At 40.0% G+C, this 21,429-nt stretch overlaps 2 protein-coding genes across 2 annotated transcripts in view; one reads left to right on the top strand and one right to left on the bottom strand.

The window, feature by feature from the left end:
* pak5 (p21 protein (Cdc42/Rac)-activated kinase 5) overlaps positions 1 to 9,760 on the top strand; it is a 35,278-nt gene extending 25,518 nt beyond the window's left edge. The window contains exons 4-11 of the mRNA XM_062436927.1: positions 1,198 to 1,407; positions 2,022 to 2,163; positions 2,256 to 2,410; positions 3,544 to 3,677; positions 7,722 to 7,848; positions 8,398 to 8,523; positions 8,638 to 8,772; positions 9,605 to 9,760. Of these exons, the coding sequence (XP_062292911.1) occupies positions 1,198 to 1,407; positions 2,022 to 2,163; positions 2,256 to 2,410; positions 3,544 to 3,677; positions 7,722 to 7,848; positions 8,398 to 8,523; positions 8,638 to 8,772; positions 9,605 to 9,760 (1,185 nt within the window). The remainder of the gene's footprint in view (positions 1 to 1,197; positions 1,408 to 2,021; positions 2,164 to 2,255; positions 2,411 to 3,543; positions 3,678 to 7,721; positions 7,849 to 8,397; positions 8,524 to 8,637; positions 8,773 to 9,604) is intronic.
* Positions 9,761 to 16,456: 6,696 nt separating this feature from the next.
* lamp5 (lysosomal associated membrane protein family member 5) lies at positions 16,457 to 20,943 on the bottom strand. Its single transcript, XM_062437647.1, has 6 exons — positions 20,883 to 20,943; positions 20,168 to 20,349; positions 19,456 to 19,587; positions 18,938 to 19,034; positions 18,253 to 18,441; positions 16,457 to 16,632 (listed from the first exon to the last, which is right to left on the bottom strand). Exons 1-6 carry the CDS (start codon positions 20,941 to 20,943, stop codon positions 16,457 to 16,459), a joined length of 837 nt encoding a protein of 278 aa, XP_062293631.1.
* Positions 20,944 to 21,429: the final 486 nt, after the last annotated feature.

Here is a 21,429-nt window from a genome sequence, read left to right as displayed (position 1 = left end):
GATTAAAAGAGTTCACACCATGTAATTATACACCATCCCAACACATCAGGGATCCTCCTCCTGCCCTGTCTGTGCACATGTGTGTATTTGTGTGTATCTCTTTTTGTAGTAGGAAAAGAGCACAAAGAGGGGAAAAAATAAAAGGAAAGAGAAAGAGTTTATATTATCCTCTCAGTCTCTCGAGAATTTATGAGAAAAAAAAACATGCTATATTAATTGCATTTTGAGGAGGTGTGGCAAAGGTAATTTAATTTAGCCTCTGCAGGGTGGAGGTAGCTTGATCCAATACTGTCAGTACATTAGTTTGTGTATAGTCCACCCTGGACTATTGATATTTAGCCTGAACACTGTCGTCTTCAACTTTGATGGATGAATGGAATTTATTAAAGTTGAAAAGATGTTATGTATTTCACTATTTCAGCCAAGTAAGGCATATTTTCACATAACTTTTTACTAGCATTAGGATTTAATACCTTTTTCCTCCTCTTTTCTATTTTAAATGAACTGGTTATTTTTCAGAGGGAAATATTCAACCCAAATAAATTGACATAATATTATTATGACTCCAAAGCATCAAAACTGAAAAATAACCACTGCAGTGCTGTAGTAGGAGGGGCATCAGATATGGTTTTGAGACTCTTCTCAAAGTTTGTGTGTCTGCAGCAGACATATTATGAGTCAGATCCGTTTAGCTGAGTCATACAAGCCGGCTTTTGATAGGTCTCTCTACACTAAACTCTACAGTCTCACTGTGTGTGTTCATATATATTCGTACTAATGTGTATGTACCCAAACTACTTTAAAAGTATTTCCATGATCCTAAAGAAGAGGTGTGTACCAGATCTTGATGTTCCCTCGGCCCCTGGTTGATGAATGGAGTAGTTGTGGAGCGTTGCAGGGAGCTAATGATAAAGTATGGTCCCTGTCCGGTGGACTAAATGTCCTTCATTAGATCTGTCTAGGGTTAATGTACCTGCAGACATACCTGGAAGTAAAGCTGGCGGTTTCCAGTTGACACCAAGGGACGGAGTTTGTGGTCATACATTTGTATGGAGGGGGTTTTCTTTCTTTTTTTGTGAATCTATGTTGAACCACTAATAACTTCTTACCAAATTTAACTGTAACAGTGTCTTAATAACTAGTAGAAAAACTGAACTGATTCACATAATGTAACTATCCTTGTGCTCTCTCCTTCAGGGTGACTACGAGCGTCCATCGCGTGACGGCAGTCCCCAGGTTATGGGTGGTGACACCTACCCCCGAGGGCCTCTCAAGCTACCTCAGAGCCACACCAAGCCACCGGGCTACCCCCCAGTGCACCTGCCCTACCCACCTGTCTTTCACCATTACAAACCCTCGCCCTACCATCATCCCCCCTCCCAGCCCAGCCCACCATACACCCCCCAGGTACAGTATGTCCACTATGTTCACATATACAAATGATGATTTAAAGTTGCCCCACACCAGCTTCAGGGAGTTGATAACAATTTAACAGCTTAACATTTTGTAGAACTGGAAGGTTCAGTATTAAACTTAATTCTTGTTCATATACATTTAACAGAAAGACTGCACATAAGAGACCCAACAAAAGCCTCATATCTCCCTATTATTTTCCATGTTCAACTCAATATATATATATATATATATATATATATATATATATATATATATATATATATATATATATATATATATATATATATATTTCGTATGTTATGTCATGATGTTTGCAATTCACTTGAAGTGATCACAGGGAGATTCTTAATAATACTTCTCCTTCAAAAGAGGGAAACCTGCTGAGTGGAGTCTTTCCACTTCAACATGGTGCCTGACTGGAAAGACTTTAGCAAATGATCACTGACGAAAGCCAAACTACACAAATTAGAATTTTTGGACTGTTGTCAGCTCAAAACTCTAGAGGAGTTTCCCCCCAAAACAATAAACTGATCAAAATATGATTACTTTTTATATCCTCTCTCTGTTTTTGTCTCATTCTGGGCATGTGTGTGCTTTCCACTCAGGGGGCTTACTCACAACCTTCATCACCCTACATCCCCCCGGGAGCCTACCCACCACCTTCCTGGGGGTCCAGTTCTGACACTCAGCCCTCCAGGGTGTCTCATGAGCAGTTCAGAGCTGCACTTCAACTGGTGGTCAACCCAGGTGACAAACTGAAAACAACAGAGAAATACCTACATAAACACTTTTTTCTGGCTTTGCATCAAAATTGAACCGTGTTTGTCGTTTTCCATCAGGTGACCCTCGGGAATATCTGGACAGCTTTATCAAGATTGGAGAGGGCTCCACGGGTATCGTGTGCATCGCCAGCGAGAAACACAGTGGCAAGCAGGTGGCAGTGAAGAAGATGGACCTCAGGAAACAGCAGAGGAGAGAGCTGCTCTTTAATGAGGTGTGAAAGACTGACAGAGATGCTCTGTTACTGCAATATAGTTATATTCAGAATATACATACATGTAAAGCAGTGCATTTTACTGCCTACTAACCTCTCTGTTATTAGTTTATACAAAAATAAAATAAAATATGGTTTTGAGATGTGTTTAATAGAGTAATTATGGATTTTAGTGCTACTTTAAGTCAGGCACACACCTCCAACATGTGTTAACATTGGTCACTGTTTTTTGATTGATCAAACAAGTAGGAATAGTACGTAGTAGCAGAGATGAAACTGGTTTAAATCAAGTCATTAAATATGGTGCATTTTGTGCCAAATTAATAAACAATAGATCTGACACTGAAACAGTAGCTTGCCACCTCTCTTATTAATGATAAAACATGAGTTTAGATTGCCTCTATTTCCCTGACATATATCCATGGAAATCAAACCACTAATGCATTTTTACATCCATAATTGCATTTATTTACTGAAAATTAAATACTGTGCACGCCGAAAAGCCTAGGCAGGAAATTTATTCATAGCTGTTTCTATCTACAGTATGATAACTATTGAAAAATGAGCTCTATACCGCTTTCATATTATTTGCAGTTGCATTGAATTGAATCATAATTGGAGACAAACTTTATGATTGCTTGTGTTGCAAAAATGTTTTCCTCCATCAAGCAATATTGCACTGATTCTATTTTGGGTGTGTGTTTGTGTGTGTGTGTCTGTATGTGTGTGTGTGTAGGAGAGAAAAGGAGAGTTGGACAAGGCATGATTGCATGTATGAACACATGTGTGTACAGATGTGAAGCAGTGGGTGTTCAGTTTGGGACTAATTTGCTTCATGTAATCCTATTAATTTCTGAATGTAATCCTTTTATAGTTAAGCCTCCAGAACATGTGCAAATGAGACAAAGGAAAGTTTAATTAATAAATAATTTTAATTAAATAAAATGAAATAAATATTAAATTAAATTTTGCTCATATTACACATGTGCTATTAGTATCTGAGTATATAACTTAAAGGTCAATATTTGTGATATCTCTGCATCAGTCCAATAAAAACACAGCATTTCCCTTGCTTGAAATTGAACAATATGTAATGAAAGAGGTTTCTCTGTCTCTCTTTGTGTGTGTTTTAGGTGGTGATCATGAGGGACTACCATCATGAAAATGTTGTGGACATGTACAACAGCTACTTGGTGGGAGATGAGCTGTGGGTCGTCATGGAGTTTCTTGAGGGCGGCGCACTCACGGACATTGTGACTCACACCAGGTAACCAATCACCTCATTTGAAGAGAGTAACACAACATAAGAGTGCCAAATATACCAAAAATGCTGTAGATACAGCAGAGGAAAATACCAGAAATTAAATTAAATGAATCAAATGCAAAATCAAATGAATAAAATAGTTAAAAGAAGGGAAGCAAAGTGTGAGTATAAATGATCTCAGGACAAAGGCTGGAACATAGGGAAATAAAATGGGGACCCAGGACACTCCATGCTTTAAAAGTAATTAGTAAGATCTTAAAAATCATTTTAATATAACTGTATTTTTAGCTTTTTCATTTAACAACATGCACAAGAGATGTCACACATATTACACACCAAGTAAACAGCAACAGTATCATAAATCTCTGGAAGTTGGAATTATTAATTATAAGTGACAATGATAATAGGATAATAAAGCAGGGTGAAGCAGGGAAGCAGGGGAAATTAATAATAGCAATAATAGTACAATGTTAAAAATGAAAGTAGGTAAATAAAAAGAGAGATGAATAATACTGATTAAAAAAAAGAGAGAATAAAAATTTATAAATTAACCAGTAAATAAAATACAAAGGGGGGGGGGGGGGGGGTCAGAACATATGTAGCATTAAGGCTAATGTCGGCCTAAATCTATTATATCTAGGATCCATAAAACATAGACACAGCTCCCTTGTTGTGGACATCAGTTTCTAGAAATTGGCATTGAGGTGCGTGTGCGCCTGAGGAAGGAGTCTCTGAACTTTCTTGACAACATTTTGAATCCGAAAATATTGGTAGAAAGTGTACAGAGGGTTGGACACAATCACCTCTGGCTTTACTCTGAAATTTAGAGTGAAAGACTTGTGAGATCCAGGGCCTACTGAGGAGAGGGTGCTGACTTGAATTAAAGAGCTGGTAATGTGGAAAACAAAATAAATTAGCTTTGTGGTGGCTTAAGGTGATGATGGGGGCCTTCCTGTGATTTAAAATTACTCACCTTGGTCTTATTATTACTTACTACTATTACTTATTACATTAGAAATTTTAAATTCATATCTCGATAGCTAGCAGCATTGAGATGGAACCCATTAGTATGTCACATCAGAAAGTCAAATCAAATATGCAGGAAACTTTAACATGAGACCACCGCTGCCAAATGCTACGCTGAGATGTAACTTCAGTAGTCAGAACTGAGGCAGAGCCATTTCAGCCAGATGTTAACCAAAGCAGAACACAAGAAGAATGCTATAGCTAAGCTAACATACAGAGTGGTATCAATCTTATCACCTAACTCAGCAAGAAAGAGGATTCCCAAAATGTCAAACTACTCCTTTATAACCCTAACAACTGCGTTTGGACTGGACGCAGGAGGGTTAAAAAGGGTAATAAAAGCCAAAGTAGATTTAACAATAATATACATCCCAGAAATTAGGCCACTGCTTTGTGCGTGTCAATCGTGTGTGTTTGTGTTTGTGTGTGAGTGTGAGTTGTGGTGAAAAAATTAGCCTTGAATGTTTATTCAAATGCTGAAACAGACAGCGGGAGCAGTGTTACGGGAGAAGGCTCATTTTTATTTGAGATGTCTGTATGACTGAATACAATTGACATTCAGGTGATGACATTAAACCAACAAGCAAAGAGACCATCATAAGGTGATCATTTGCTCCCCACCTCAAACTTCACCCAGTGACGTTGAAAGATGGACGATTTCACAAAATGACCAAGAGAAACAAGCAGCTTTGATAGTTTTAGGATTGTTGTTCTCCAACTTTTCCTAATTGCATCTCTGTTGTCGAGTCGTGTTTCTAAGCTGCCGCCTCATTGTTTTAAGCTTACTTCGTGCTTGTTGTTTAATTACAGTCATTTGCGTGGAGTGTCAGCATTAACGTTGCGGGGTGTCGGATGCTAATAACACGCTTTGGTGAGGCTGAGCACCGCTGCTGCCATGAAGTATTTTGAAAAGTCTCCCACACAGATGTTTTCCTGTGTGTGTGTGTGTGTGTGTGTGTGTGTGTGTGTGTGTGTGTGTGTGTGTGTGTGTGTGTGTGTGTGTGTGTGTGTGTGTGTGTGTGTGTGTGCTTGTAGAGGTACTAATGGACTAAACACAATAGTATTGGTCACACGTTCTCTCTTTTTTCTCTTTTTTCTCTTTATCACAATCTGTCAAACAAAACACACACAGTTATCAAAATGAGTTGGTTGAATTTCACGTAGAAGTATATGTGTATGTTTGAAACAAAAGTCAAATTGACATCTTGAAAAATATCACCAATCCAACAACTAAACAAAATGAAGAGGAAAAACCTTGTTTCTGGAATATGTACTGGCTAGATATCATTATTAAGTTTTGTTGGGTGAGTAAACATACAAACTGACCACTTGGTGTAATTATTAGAAATGATATCCAAGATAATGACAATCTGTTGAATACATATACCCTGCAGCATGTTTTTTTTCTTGATGATTTCAGCCATATTTGTCCAGGTGAAAGCTTTGTGCTATTTCTGTTAAGCCTTTTGTTGTGGAAATAAGTGCTGCCTGCCTCACGTTGTGCAAGGCTCATCAGCTCGCTGGGGTGTTGGCAGCAAACGCACACACTGAAATACGTAAACGCAGAAACACACATGGCTAATGCACACAGGCAAGTCAGCAGTGGCAGAATGGGCGTCTCTGTTTCTGAACTAGTTCAAATTTCAATTATACTTTAGAGTTTGTTAAGGAGCTGCACTTCACTGAGATTTTATCCAGTGTAACTGCAAAAGTATAGGTGTGTGTGTGGATAAATTTGTGTGTGTGTGCGTAGGTGTGTTTGTAATTTTCCTTCCCTTGACAACCTTTACAGGCTCATTAAAATTGTTTTTCGCTTTGTGTTTGAGACAATTTTCTGTTTCAGTGATCCTGTTTTTCTGTTAGTTTATGTTTGTTCATTTGTTTGTGTGACGGATGGCGGGGGTGGGGTAAAACGGGGGGTTGGGGGGTGGGGGTAGTAAGAGGTGAATTGCTTTTGCGTACACCTATCTATCCCATTCACTGTGGGTTAGCCGGTTGTTTTTCCATTAGCAAAAGGTTCATTTATCTTGTGATTGTAATACGTGTGACAATAAAATTTGCTGCAATCTGTATCGGGAGGTGTGTTTCTATATATATCTATATCTATGTGTGTATGTGTGTGTGTGTGTGTGTTTGTGTGCACGCGTGAGTGACCCGGGGCCTGTTTCTCATAATGACAATTTTTGTAAGCAGAGTCATAAGTGAGAGAGGTGTGTGTGTGATGGAAAGAGTTAAGGCATACATGACTGTGTTTGTACATATACATATACATATACTACATGTATGTGTGTCAGATTGATCTATGCTTGTAAATGTACACATACACACACACAGACACACACACACACACACACACACACACATACACACACACACACACACACACACACACTCACTAGGCCTGGCCAGCTGGGTCTAGATGTTAATGTTCAGTGGAGCTGTGAGTTTCTGCGTGAGCTCAGTCAGACGCACTGCATCGCCCCTTCTCTCCATATGGGACCCTCCTGCCTGCTCTGCACATCATAGCTACAGCCGCTGCAGGCTACAGGGAGATATTTTCAAACTGGATTCTGCTCCATCTCAGTTGTGTTGGATTCTTTAGGATTAGAGCAAATTCTGTAGCTGAATTTATCTTTAGCCTAATAAACAATGACTTTTGTACATTTTAATTTCCACATCTAAAAGTGTGTTACTTGAAAAAACCTACCTTTACCTTTCAAACAGTTCACCACAGAGAAAAAAAGTAAAGAAAAAATACAGGACACACATAGATTTCTATATGAATACATAAAAGAAAGAAAAAAAAATAGAGAAGAGACCTGAGTAGTACATAGCTATGAAAATAATGAATGCAACAATGCCATAGTGACCTCTAAAACATCTGATTATTCCTTTTTGTATTTTCCGTTATTTTAGTTATTTTCTGTTTCAGTGTGTCAAATATTGTACCACATGTTCTGCTACTCTCACAGTCATTGCTAACAAATGTTTGTTTGTGTGTGTGTGTGTGTGTCCTCATAGGATGAATGAGGAGCAGATTGCTACAGTGTGTTTGTCGGTGCTGAGGGCTCTGTCATACCTGCACACACAGGGCGTCATCCACCGTGACATCAAGAGTGACTCCATTCTGCTGACCAGTGATGGCAGGGTAAGGGCACATGATGAGTGTATGCGTGTGTGTTTAGAGGTGATACCCATTCACACTTGTTCCTTTGGGATGTTATTAATCCAGAAGATCCCAGGTTTCACAAATGTTAAAACCGTTGTTTCTGTCACTTGTTATTTTACTGTCACACACACACACACACACACACACACACACACACACACACACACACACGCACACACACACACACACACACACACACACACACACACACACACACTGACTGACCTTCTCCATGGATGCCAGTCTTGCCACTTGTCAACAGCCAGTGCTGAAACTCATCATCATCAATTACCACTCGTGCCCCAGTAATTAAATCCTGCCTAATGCCTCCTAACGAGCTGATAAGACATGATTAATTGAAGCATAATTAACCACTAAAACGGGAGATTAGTGTCTCCTATAAAAGCTCTTCATCACAATGGGTCAGTGCACTTCTTGACATCAAACACAGAGGTTCTGTACTAGTACAATCTCTACTGTATGTCCCGTGAAAGCTGAAGGCTGCGTGGTGTTTGTGTGTGTTTGCAGATCAAGCTATCAGACTTTGGCTTTTGTGCCCAAGTTTCCAAAGAGGTACCCAAAAGGAAATCCCTTGTGGGCACGCCCTACTGGATGGCACCAGAGGTCATCTCTAGACTACCTTATGGGACTGAGGTGAGGACCACACACACACATGTGGATTAATTTCACTCTGCGCCAAGCATTAAAGGCTGAAGGGAGAGATATAGCCCTTTACTGTACTGACTGAATGTTATGGTGTATGTCCAGGTCGATATCTGGTCTTTAGGCATCATGGTGATTGAGATGGTGGATGGAGAGCCTCCTTACTTTAATGAGCCCCCTCTGCAGGCCATGAGGAGGATAAGAGATAACCTGCCCCCGCGGCTAAAAGAGTCACACAAGGTAAGAAAAACCTCTGGGCAGTTTTTTTTTATACAGTAAAATCTGAAGATAAAGATGCACAACTTTATTGATGGATCATTATGTATAACTATGTATATTGCACTTTTTCAAAACATACAATTACAAAGTACTTTATCCTAAGACATTAAAACAACATTGAAAACCAAACCATTACATCATTTCTGATAAATTATGTTTTTAGCCATGCTAGTATAGTATTTCCTTGAAACTGTGTTCAGACATTCATGGTTATGCGCCAGAGAAGAAATCCTAATGACTTTGGTGATCCTCTGTCTCTTCTTCTAGCACATACCATGAGGATGACACTTTTGGTTTTAAGTGATACATCTAGACAACTATGACTTAATTGCCATGAAATTCAGTTCAGATTAAATGTTATGACTTCAGTGATCCCTTAATTTTTTTGCTGTTCTGCTGCCATTTCACCAGTATTCAGGTTTTTAAATATCTTATGTAAAATTAATGACTATTGTTATTCCCATTAGCCTGACCTGTACTTGTTGTTGCATGTCTTGGACTGTTTAGCCAATTATAGCATGCTAACACACCAAGCTAAAATGGTAAACATGGTCAACGTTCTAAATGCCAGCATGTTAGCATTTAGCTCAAAGGACCTCTGTGCCAAAGTACAGCTTCACAGAGCCACTAGCATGGTTGTAGGCTCTTAGTCTTATCCCCATGAGTCTTGTATTTCTAATAGCTTTAAAATACACAATACATGTACTTATTAGTTCAGTATCTATGGAGAGGATAGATGTTTTACAATCAATAACATCATGGTAAAAGTTTATTGTTCCATTTCATCCTCCAGGTGTCGACGGTGTTGCGTTCCTTCCTAGACTTGATGCTGGTGAGGGAGCCCTCTCAGAGAGCCACGGCACAGGAGCTCCTCCAGCATCCCTTCCTGAAGATGTCAGGACCCCCATCCTGCATCGTCCCCCTCATGAGACACTATCGCCACCGCTGACCACCTGGCCCAAACCCGCCCTCGTCTACACTAAAAACACACACATACTGTACACACACTTCCAGGGTGGCACTGCCCTCACCCAGCCAAAACACCCCACCGCTTGGTGGTGTGCCACTAACACTCACACCTGTAACCGTGACGTAGATTAGCTAGAGGAATATCTAAGAAAAACATAAAAAACACACATGACAGAGAAAAGAAGAAAAAAAAACCCTACTATTTTAAAACTATGAACTGGAGTAGAAGAGTTCTGTGTCAGAGGAACTCAGTAGACGTCCAGTAGAAACGTGTGGGCTGGCTCGCCCTGCTGCAGTCTTCTCTCTTCCTAGACTCCAAGTCTTCAGCTCCATGTAGAGTTGCAGTAGCCATCAGCGAGAGCTTCAAAGGGTGCAGCGAGCAGCTCATGAGGTGGAGCAACCCTGAGGACTGGCGCTATGCTCCAGACCAGTGCAGCAGCGGGCAGAACGATCAGCTGCGGGTGGAAAGGGGCTTTTGACTAGTAAAGACTGTTGGTGCGTCGTCAGTCCTGACTGACTCTGAAGGACAGGCTGCTGCTCAGCCGGTCAAACAGACGAGCTCTCTTATATCTCTCTTTTCACACACTAACAGTGAAAATGTATTTTAGAGAAACTTGTAAGTTTTTCTGTACAGTTTTGATAATTTGCAGTATTTTATCGTGTCGTAACCATTGTGATATGAGCAGTATTAAATAGAGTTTCTGCAGAGATCTTTCCTACTGTTTATAATCCAGTTTTTGCTTAAAGATATAAGAGATATCCCAAATAAACCCACCTTAACCTAACTGTTACTAAAAATACTAAATATATTTATTATCTTACATTTGTAGACAGAACTTCCATTAAATGTTGGAAAAAAGGGTAATGTCAGAATTTTGTATGACGTTTTAAAATATTTATTTATTTATTGGAATTGAAGGTTTATTTTTTGGTAGTGTGGCCTTTTTTTGTTTATTTTGTTTTTATTTGTTGGGTTTTGATTTACATTTCTAAGAGTGCATCGGCAGACAGTGATATCAGTTGTTATATCATCCAAGCAATACCCCAAACCTATTTATGACAACATGAAGCCCTGTATTTATGATACTGTAATTACACCATGCATTTAAATGTAGCACAGATTGAGTGGATTTGACAGAAAAAAAAAAAAAGATTTACTCCACGCTGACCTGTTCTTTTTATATTAGGAGTCTCATCCTGTCTCTAAATGCTGAGAGGACGCCCACCTACCACGCACATTTTAGGATGGTGATAAAAGGTCTCGTTTTCTACTCACACCCTCACTGTCATCATCTCACTCCTTATCCCACCTCAGTCAGACACACACTCGCTATCACTGGAACTGTGCTGCCATTCTCATCTCTGGTCGGACCAGGAGAACAGTGTAACCCTCCTACCTGCATCATTTTTACCCATCATTCACTGTGATATGTAAATATGACCGTGTGTGTGTGTGTGTGTGTGTGCGTGTGTGTGCGTGTGTGTGCGTGTGTGAGCGTGTCTGTGTGTGTGTGTGTGTGTGTGTGTGTGTGTGTGTGTGTGTGTGTTTGTGTGTGTCTGCGTATGTCAAAGAGCAAAAGAGGTAGAGCGTGTTTATCTCTGTACAACATCTGAAAGTGTGCGTGTATGTATGTGTGTGTGTTTGTGTGTGCGCTGCTGGCTAAATCCTTGACAATGTGTCAAGACATGAATGAGTAACACTTATCTGTGGTGTTGGCTTGTACAGTGATATTGCATGTTTGTTATCAGTGAAGCTGGTTTCAATTAAAAAAACGCCCATAAAAACATTGAGATGTGTTGCATGGATTTTTCCTTCATCGCCCTCTACAGTCTCTTCTTCTTCTTCTCTCTCCGTGTCTCATATCAAGCTGAGATATTTATTTTAAACAGCACACTGTCAGATTATTCAAGGGAGTTCCTTTCAGTCATCAACAGTTTATTTTCTCTTTGTTGTTTGGGTCTTCCATATTGTCTAAATTCAACAGTTCTCATTTCCAACTATTTCACCCTAACTTCACCTCTGAACAGAGAAGCAGAAAAGACATAACCATGGATCGGCATTGCCATAATATATGAGGTTATTTCTCTTTCTTTCCTCTGAGCCATTTCCCTCTGAAACGCTATAATGGGATATTGATTCAGCTCGGACAGAATGGAGCTTCTTTCACAGAGAAAGATACCTCCGCCAACGGCTCAGTAAATAAAAGCACAAGTACTGGGGCCAGTGGGACTGCAGGGGATCAATGAGCGTCAAAGTGAAGACTGTAGAGAGTCAATGTTTGAGTTACAATAATCAATGTATTCACAATTGTTCCAAAAAGTCGGCATAATGTAAACGTAAAAGAAATTCAAAATTCTGAATTTGCACTTATAGGTTTTGGTGGAATTGCCATCAGCTCAGAGAAGCAGCATCAATAATTATTATCTGCTCCCGTGATGTTTATTTTTTCAGTTCAGTATCTTTTTTTCACGGGAGACCCTCGCAGCAGGCACAGACCTGTGCAATCAATGTAATGAATGTATTGCTACATTTAAAACTATTTGCATACAACAACAGATGTATAGTTGGTCTTTTTAATGCTGACGGTAATTTTAGTCATTACTTTAAAATGTGATATTTAAACATATAAGATTCAGTAGTTCTCCTTCAGAAATATATTCCTGGCAATGTGGTGAATTCTTATTCGTTAAGATAGCACTTCAAGTATTAGGATAGGAATATACACTTGAAAGAAAAAAAATAGATATAAATCGTGAAAAATATTTACAGTATTTTTATTTATAAATATCATGAATTATCTATTTGTTGGTGTCTTGTCATGACTTAGGGCCTTGGCTCAACCCAGATGTGTCTGGTCAAGAGCCAAATCAAATGTTGCTTACTGGGGACACCTATAGACTGTATAAAAACAATGGATGTGGCCACTGTGAAGCCACCCACGGTTTGTGGACTCACGTTTTGAAGCCTCGAGTACATGGATGTATTATACTGGGGAAAATTGGCTGTAAGGCTGAGTGGTAGAGTCCTATACAGCTCTTATAATATATTCCATTCATATATTCCATTCCTCGAATATGGCATTTTGACTGTCGCCATCTTCGGTTGTAGGGACTTGCCAATCAAAAGCGTAGCCACGCCCTAAAGCATATAGCGCTTTCTCATTACATTTAAATTGAATCCGCTCACAATTTTCAGAATGAAAATCATGTTGTATTGAAGACTTGAAACTAAAGTTTGAGACCATAAAGTCACCAGGAAACTGCTTACTCTGGCAATAAATCAAGGGGTCATTTTCTCATAGACTAACATACAATAGTGACTTATTTTTTGAGCTAGTGGAGTTACGCCCTGCTGGCCATTAGAGAGAATGCAGGTTCAAGGCACTTCCGCATTGGCTTCACTTTTCAGGATTTTTTTCCCCCCAGTCATGATCAGCCCTACTCTGTCTCTGATTGGTTTACGCCGATATTCTTACCGTAACCATAACAAGTCTCACCTCTCATGCCAACAAAGATTAAAGAGTACTAGCCAATGAGAGGCAGATGAGGGCTGGCTGGCAGACTTCAACAACCTGGGGAAGAAAAAAGAAAATTGGCGCGACCCGGAACTACCTGCAAAGGGACCTGAATGCAGCAGAGCTATCATTAATGGTATTGGTTACACCTGTGTGTTTTTTGCTAGGTTACCCAGTGTGGAAAAAAATGTGTATTTCCTGGATTGGACATCGGGTTTTAAACGGTTTCAAAATGTGTCAGGTAAAACATAAAATAAAATCAAACAAATAAAAAAAAACAAGCCAAACAAAACGTGGAAAACATTTCTACACTTCAATGTGTGATTGACAAGCTGTTAATTAGCTAATTTAAGTTCAGAAAATGAAGGTGTTTTTTGCTTTTCAGCCATATATGGACAATTCAAGTGCGGCTGCATTGCAGCTCAACAGGTGAGGGTTTTTTTTCCATATGCATTTGTTTGTTAGTATTTTTGTACTGTGCATCGATACAAAACTGTTTTGATAAGGCTTCACTCTCCCTCTCTGTGTCAGATTGTGCCTGCTTTGTGTTATTATCAGTCATAGAGGAGCTGTTGTTGTTGTTGTTGTTGTTGTTGTTGTTGTTGTTGAATTGATTGTGCCAAAATGCGTAGGCTGATCATTTCTCAGGTGTATTGAAGACCGTTTAGTCGCCTTTTGGTTGTGTTTGGTTGAGTGTTTAGAGTCTTCTCTGTGTAATGTGCTTGTTGTTGTGGTATTCTTGGTTGAGGTTGTCAAAAGTTCATCAATCTGAGAAGCACAATGATGAATAAGGCTGAGTTTGTTGCCATAGCAACCTCAGGCATGTGGATTTGGTGTTGTGTGCTTGAGGACCAGTGTTGGAAAGTCACTAAGTACTCAAGTACTGTACGTAAGGACAATTTTGAGGTACTTGTACTCTCTACTTGAGTATTTCCATTTGATCCTACTCTATACTTCCACTCCACTACATTTCAGAGGTAAATGTTGTATTTTATACTGCAGTGCATTTATTGGACAGCTTTAGTTAGGCTACTTTTCAGATAAAGATTTGCCACAATGGACAATATAACATGCTTTTAAAATACAACACATTGTTAAAGATGAAACCAGTGGTTTCCAACATTTTTGCTCCACCAAATAGTGATTTTTCCCATTAAACTTTTCACATGGGAGAGATGAAACTCCAATTTAGTTTTTAATTGAGAATATTTGAATAAACTCAAAATTTTACCAAAGTGGTTTATTTAAAATATGTGTTCTGGCCCTTTCGTTAATCATTTCAAATTTTAACACAATCAACGTAGATTTAGTATATGAGCAAATTAATTTAAATATAATATGACTATGATATGATCAGTAGATTAGAGTAGAAGCTACATGACAGCAATAGTAACTAAAATATTATTGATTTATTACATCAAAATGTTGATTGATGCACTGAAAGTCCAAAGAAATTGCTCCAGTACAGTGCTGAACTCACCACCACAGCTCCCTCCTGGCTAGACTTGAGTTGACTTTTCATGAAGACTGTTGCTGAAACCTAGTCAGGATTTTTACAATTAAACATTTAGTTGGAAAGCTGGTTATAGACTTTGGAAATGTCCTCTATACATTCAGACTGTGAGACTGTTGATCCCTCCACACCAGTCTGTCATCAGAAAATCATTTATAATCTGTCACATTGATGGCTACCAACTCTTAATGAAATCACACGTCACACTGATTTATCTGTTCTTGGCAACATCTACAAAAACTACAGTTCTGGAGATCATTTCCAACAATGAAGTGGCCAGGCGGAGTGAAAACTGGATTAAGGGCTTTGAGTTTGACATGTTGTGACTGTGGATGATGTACGACGTCCACGCCTCTGAAACAAATAGCCGTAGCTGACGTGAATGCTCTATTTATTTTCAATTAGACTTGTTCATATTGCGTTTCCTTTTGAATGCCCAGACTCAGACGACAAAATCAATACTTCATCTCTGCAGCTTCTCCACTGGCAGCTGTATCAGTCACCTTTTTTATCCAGTCACTCTATTTCACTTGGACACTGTAGTGCTGTTTGTTTTTAATATTCACTTAGTATAGAGGACAATTTGTGTTTTTTGTGATGGTTGAAAGTTTGAAGAGAGAGCGTGCTGTAGTCATGTTTTGAGTGATCGTAACAATAACTTGACATCAGTGTAGAGATGATTCCAGCAATTTATTTCAATGAACAGAAGAATACTGCACAGGATTGCATCAGCAGAGGTTTATGCATAGACTTTGTTTCTTAAAATATTATACACATATTCTTTTTTTTTTTTTTTATTTTATAACCTCTCTGTACTTTCATATGGCATTCGGATAAATTCTTCACTATTCAGTACAGAATATTTTTATGTCTGTCATCGTATTTTTTGATATGTTCCACACATCGCTGTGAAGAAAAGATTTGTTGAAGTCAAAGCAAAGAACATCGCAACTCTGAATGCCACAGCACTGCACACACTACAAGACTGTCCACTGTCACTATGGCTGCATTCAAAAAAATCAACTTAAAAGGGTTTATTGAACAAAACAAAAAAATAGCAAATACTGAACCAACAATAGGTATTGAAATTATTTAGCAGCAATTTCAGAGAGAGAGAGAGAAAGAGAGGAGAAGACGATAAACTGTTGACAAATGACGGCAGAAGCTCAGGCAATTTTCTTTCAAAGAGAAGTTGGATGAAAATGGATGAAGTCATAAAATAGGCCCCAGTAATGTTGCAGGAAATATGGGTAAACTAAAACCTCATGTTGTTGATTTTTTTTTTTTCAAATGACAAAGGTATGAATTTTTTTTCATTAAAATTCTGCTTACTGTAATGCAGACTATGAATTTATGACATTAAGGTTTGATTGAGCATAAACAGCAGGTTTTGGTGGGTTTACCCTTCAACTTCATCCATGCCAGGCCCAAAACATTTAGACACTGTCCCATTAACTTGTGTTTTAGCTGTTTTAAAAAGTTCCAGTGGGCCTACAGTACAGGCTACACACACATCTCTCACTCCAGGAGTCAGAACAGCACAAGGCTTGATCCTCTGTGGTGTTAGGCCTGGGACATCGAGGACTCTTCAGTCTTTTTTCTATCAGGGTAGCTTTGGAGAGAGCCGAGGGAACCGCTGCCGTGCTGACTACATGTTCTTGTACATGGAGCGATCTCTGGGGAGCTGTGGCTGAGTGGCTGTCAGCTTGAGGTGGAAGTGGTAGACGGTGAGCGTGATGACGATGATGAGCGCCAAAATGAAGCCCAGGACGAGGGGGAGGGTCTCCTCCAGGCGCTCCCGCTGGTCCATGATGCACTTGTAGGCTGCAGAAAGTGTAAATATGCACACAGTTAGCATGCAGGACTGACTGAACATGACAGAGAATTAATGTGCACTGTTTTGTAGGGTTGGGTGATAATAAAATATTTGTTTCTAGTGCCTTTTAATGAAATCATATTGTGATAACATATAAATAAATATATATATATAAAAATAAATTATTTTCATTATCAATTAATCTGATTTTTTTCTTAAGAATTGTTCATTCAGAAAGTAGAGAAAAATGCCATAGTCCTAAATCAAAGGTGATATCTTCTAATCCAAAGCTAAAAACTAAAAACCCAACATAAAATTAGAAGCTGGAAAGAATGAACTTTTTCACAGTCATTTAAATTGGTTGGTGATTCATTTTCTGTTGATGAAGTGATCTCTTAATTGAGTCATTGTTTCAGTTGTTGTTTAAATGATTGATTATAAGTAAATTATACTTTAAAATGTCACTAGTTTGATGTTTACAGTGAAATATATCAAAGTGATAGTTTTGTATGTAGTTTGATTGCAGCCAAATTGCTCAATCCTACTGTGTTGGGTGTCTTCAGTGGTTGTAGGATTCAGTATGAAACACATGCGGTGGCCTCTTATAGGCTTAATCAGGCATCAGTGGTATCCACACTGTATGTGCAGTGTAGTTGTGTTTGTGTGTGGAAATGGAGTTAGTTAGCATCTGTGTGTGTTTGCACAGAAATGGCTGCTATTGATGTTTTTATCTACTGAATGACGTGGTTCTGATTCCATGTTTTTTTCCTTATTTTGTGCTGTGTTAAAGTTGCATTAGTATACACAACACACACACACACACACACACACACACACACACACACACACACACACACACACACACACACACACACACACACACACACACACACACACTTTTTGAGGTTAGCTTTTTAAGCCTCTTTAAGGGGATGGGAACAGACAAACAGCACCTGGCTGTACACAGGGTGTTTATGTCATTTAAAGTTGAAGGTGTTTGTCCCTGTGGACAGCAGTAATGCACACTGGGAGGAAGACAGTGAAGTATAGCACAGCCTAGTTTACAGCAGCTCAGAGCAAATGATTCTTCCAAGGTGATTGGCTTCAGAGGACAGCCAGGTACATTGAGCATGTCTATAAAAGCTGCATTGAGGGCAAAGATATGACTGCACTCATAAAGTCCTAATGACACCCCACCTCTTCTCTCTCTCTCTTTCTATCTCTCTGCGTCTCTTTCCCCCACCCCCTCTTTTTTCTACTGTTACCCTGTCTCCCTTTCTGCAGCCCTATGTACTCCTCATACTGCAGCAGTAACCCCCCAGAGAGCTGTGTGTGTGTGTGTGTGTGTGTGTGTGTGTGTGTGTGTGTGTGTGTGTGTGTGTGTGTGTGTGTGTGTGTGTGTGTGTGTGTGTGTGTGTGTGTGTGTGTGTGTGTGTGTGTGTGTGTGTGTGTGTGTGTGTGTGTGTGTGTGTGTGTGTGTGTAAGTCAGAGAGAGAGAGAGAGAGAGAGAGAGAGAGAGACATGTAAAACTTTAACACCTTCACCCCCAGGATTTCTCATCATCATCCTTGACTTGTATTTCCTGTCAGAGCTTCTCTGTTAAAGGTGTCTGTTCTAATTGCTCTTACGTTCGCTGAATATGAAGTCAGAGGTGATGTCGAAGGGCTGGATCTGGATTTCATACATGGAGACCGTGACACCCTTCTGGTGGTCGCTTGAGATGAGGGTGAGGGTCTGCTGCGCTGAGCACAAGTAGGAATGCCCGGCGGGGGTCACCAGGGCCGAGAGGCGGTGGGTGCTGGCTGTGTGCTTCCCAGCTGGAGAGAGACAAAGAAGGGGAGGCAGCAGTGAGACCTCATGATGTACAGTAACTAGATTCAAAGTGCTTGTGTGTGGGTGTGTGTGTGTAATTGGCCTCAATGAAAGCCTACATATGTGAAAACAAGTTTGTTGTTAATTTAAGAGTAATGATCACTTCATTGATGATCCATAGCCATGAATGGCATTAAAATACACCGAAATACAATTGCTCAGAAAATATAATAAATGGTCATTAAAATGGTAATTTTTTTGAAAGAGGACCAACACCAAATAGATTTGTAAAATGAAAGTTTAATACTGGCTGTATTATAATGTGTATTTTTCAGCTAGAACGCATAATGTAACTTGCCAGGCATTAACGAGAACTACATTCGTGGGCGAAAATCTTAAATTCCTGCATGAATCAAAGTCATATTCCAGTGTGAAATGAGTAAGAGCAAAGTTGGAAATGTGCTGAGTAGCTACTGTAAAGAGGCTTGGCGGGAGACTCACGGTTGTATGCGTTGATGAAATGCGATGTCTCCGAGGTGTCGTAGACGAACTGGACCTTGCTGATCTTCCACACCTCAGTGCCCTTGTCATGGAACTCCTGCAACACACAGAGAAACACGCACGCGTCAAAGAAAAGGGCTTTTCTCCGTTTGGAGAGGGCTGGTTGGCCTGGACAACAAAAAATGTCCAGCTTGCAATTCCTTTGCCTAAAATATTTCAGTGTGTTCGGGAATTATCACCGCAGTACAAAGAACATAAGTATTAATCACACAATTACAATTTAAAGGGACAAACAAATAATTTGATATAAATAAATAAATAAAAAACACACAGACCGTATTCCCGTATGTCAAATTCCTTTAAAAAATATGAGAAAAACTTTTGGTCACCTATAGCGTTTTGTATTGGCGTCTTGATGTTCCCATGAGATAGTTCAGAATGTATTATTTTTATTATTATGTATTATTGCAGTTTAATTTGTCGCTTATTGCAGTTTAATTTGTCGCTTTCTCGCCCACCTTGGTGAAGTAGATACGGAGGATGTAGGCATTGTTCTTCCAGGTTATGTGGATCTCTGACTCTGTGCTCCCACATTTCCCCTCGATTTCTGCACCACGGGGCAGAGTGAACGACGCCTGCTCGGTGATCAACTGCAACAACAAAAAAAGATTCAACACGCTCGTGATTAAGTTACACAGAAGGACAGATTAAGCGTCAGAATGTCGCTGGAAAAATATTTTTGCGTTAACTTGCCATTTCTACGCACAAATTTGTAAGGTAGCCACATGTCCAGAAAACATACAGGATTATTGAAAGGAGTTTTTTTTTTGCAGACAGCAAGGTAGGTCGGTTTTGATCGACGGTAAAATGTTTAATATCAAAAACTCCCTCTCCTGATTGTGTCCAATACGGCGTCAGCATTTACGCACGACCACACGCTACATCACCAATTTCCAGATACGTTTCTACTGTACTCAGAATAGAGTGTACTTATAAATAAAACAAAATGACTTTTATGTAAATAAATGGCAAAATGTACATTATATTTGAAATGATAATTTACATGTAAATCTGCCTATTTCCTATTACAACCAGTTTTACGCACAACGGATACATCTTGAATGCCTTCAACACAAAGGAGGCTTACACGCCTGAAACATCCAGGTCGGTCATTTTTAAGCCACACATAAACCATATGCATTAAAAAAAAAGATACGGGGGAATCCTTACGTCTATCCCGTTGAGCGCGAGCACGTCATATGGCACGAGGAATTTAACGGCGAACTCCACCATCAGGCATGTTGTGCCGTTCTCCCGGACCGCGAAGATGGCTTTGTCTGGGTTGTTGGAAAGACCGGACAGGTTCTCTCCTTCCTGCTCTGCCAGCACCACGGACAGCGCCAGCAGCACACCTGCCGATACAAGAATACTGAAAAGTTAAAGGTGTGGCACTCATGCCAACGGAGCAACGGATTCATATGCACACGCACATACGCCGAACATGCAGAATCAGCAGAAATAGTGGTGTAATGGGGCTGCTTTGATGTACCTGGGGGTGTCTCACATTGTCAGATAGCTGGCACATCGCCCCTGTTTGCTCACAGCAAATCAAAACCAGGTTAAAACACTCGAGACTGAAATCTGCAGTATCAGGGGAGCAACAGCACGCCGCTGGCTGCAGTCTAAACAACGACTGCAAGTGACGAACTGCAACTCTGATCATGTTGGAATGACTTTTATATCAATGCAAACAGTTAATAACAGACGAAATATGCCACCTCGGTGAAAAGTAAGAACATACACTTAATCATAGGCAAACAAAGGCAGTAGGTGCACATGCGCACGCGCACAGACAGACACACACACGCACAGACACAGACACACACACACACACACACACACACTGCGGCGAGGAGTCACGACAAATGTACACACAGACTCTTACCGAACACACTGAGCAGAAGAAGTCGGGCGCTCTCCGTGGTGCTGAAACCGAGTCGTCCCATCTTTATCAGCTTCCCCAGCGCTGAAAAAAGGGGGCTAACTGACTGGGCAGCCGGTGCTGAACCCACAAAAAGAAAAGAGAGAAAGAAAAACGGACAAAGGAGGCGAGAGAGATAGAAAGAGAGAGAGGAGGGATACCTCTACTCAGCGCCCAGAAGTCACGCTCAGATCATCGTTAATGCAGCAAAAAAAATCTCCAGGTTGGACGTGAGATCCGGTTTGTGCTGCATAAGCAGCCGACTCCGAGGACTTCTGACTGTCCAAACCGACCTCCCTCTCCAAGGTTGACAGGTTTTAACCCAGTCACAACTGCAGGACTGAGCTCCCTCTGCACATTATTAACATCAGGAATAATAGTCCTTCTTCAGAGGGAAAAAGTCCGTCAACTCAATTTGTCTCCTGAAAGGAAGGACCCGGCATGCAGTCTGTTATTCCCGCAATGCTGTAGTCTCCATCTCTGTTGTAGCAGCTGTAGGTTGGGCTGAAAT

Source organism: Scomber scombrus, chromosome 17 (genome assembly GCF_963691925.1).
Source record: "Scomber scombrus chromosome 17, fScoSco1.1, whole genome shotgun sequence".
In the NCBI taxonomy this organism is placed as follows: domain Eukaryota; kingdom Metazoa; phylum Chordata; class Actinopteri; order Scombriformes; family Scombridae; genus Scomber; species Scomber scombrus.
The sequence above is the reverse complement of the archived record's forward strand: the minus strand, read 5'-3'. Positions and strand labels throughout refer to the sequence as shown.

What these genes read in the sequence shown, in the direction of transcription:
- lamp5 (XM_062437647.1), bottom strand. Translation starts at nt 20,943, where the DNA reads ATGGGACGACTCGGTTTCAGCACCACGGAGAGCGCCCGACTTCTTCTG. An exon ending in TCCGTATCTACTTCACCAAG is followed by an intron (nt 19,035 to 19,455) that starts GTGGGCGAGAAA and finishes TGTGTGTTGCAG; the next exon opens with GAGTTCCATGACAAGGGCAC. An exon ending in TTTCATCAACGCATACAACC is followed by an intron (nt 18,442 to 18,937) that starts GTGAGTCTCCCG and finishes GTCTCTCTCCAG; the next exon opens with CTGGGAAGCACACAGCCAGC.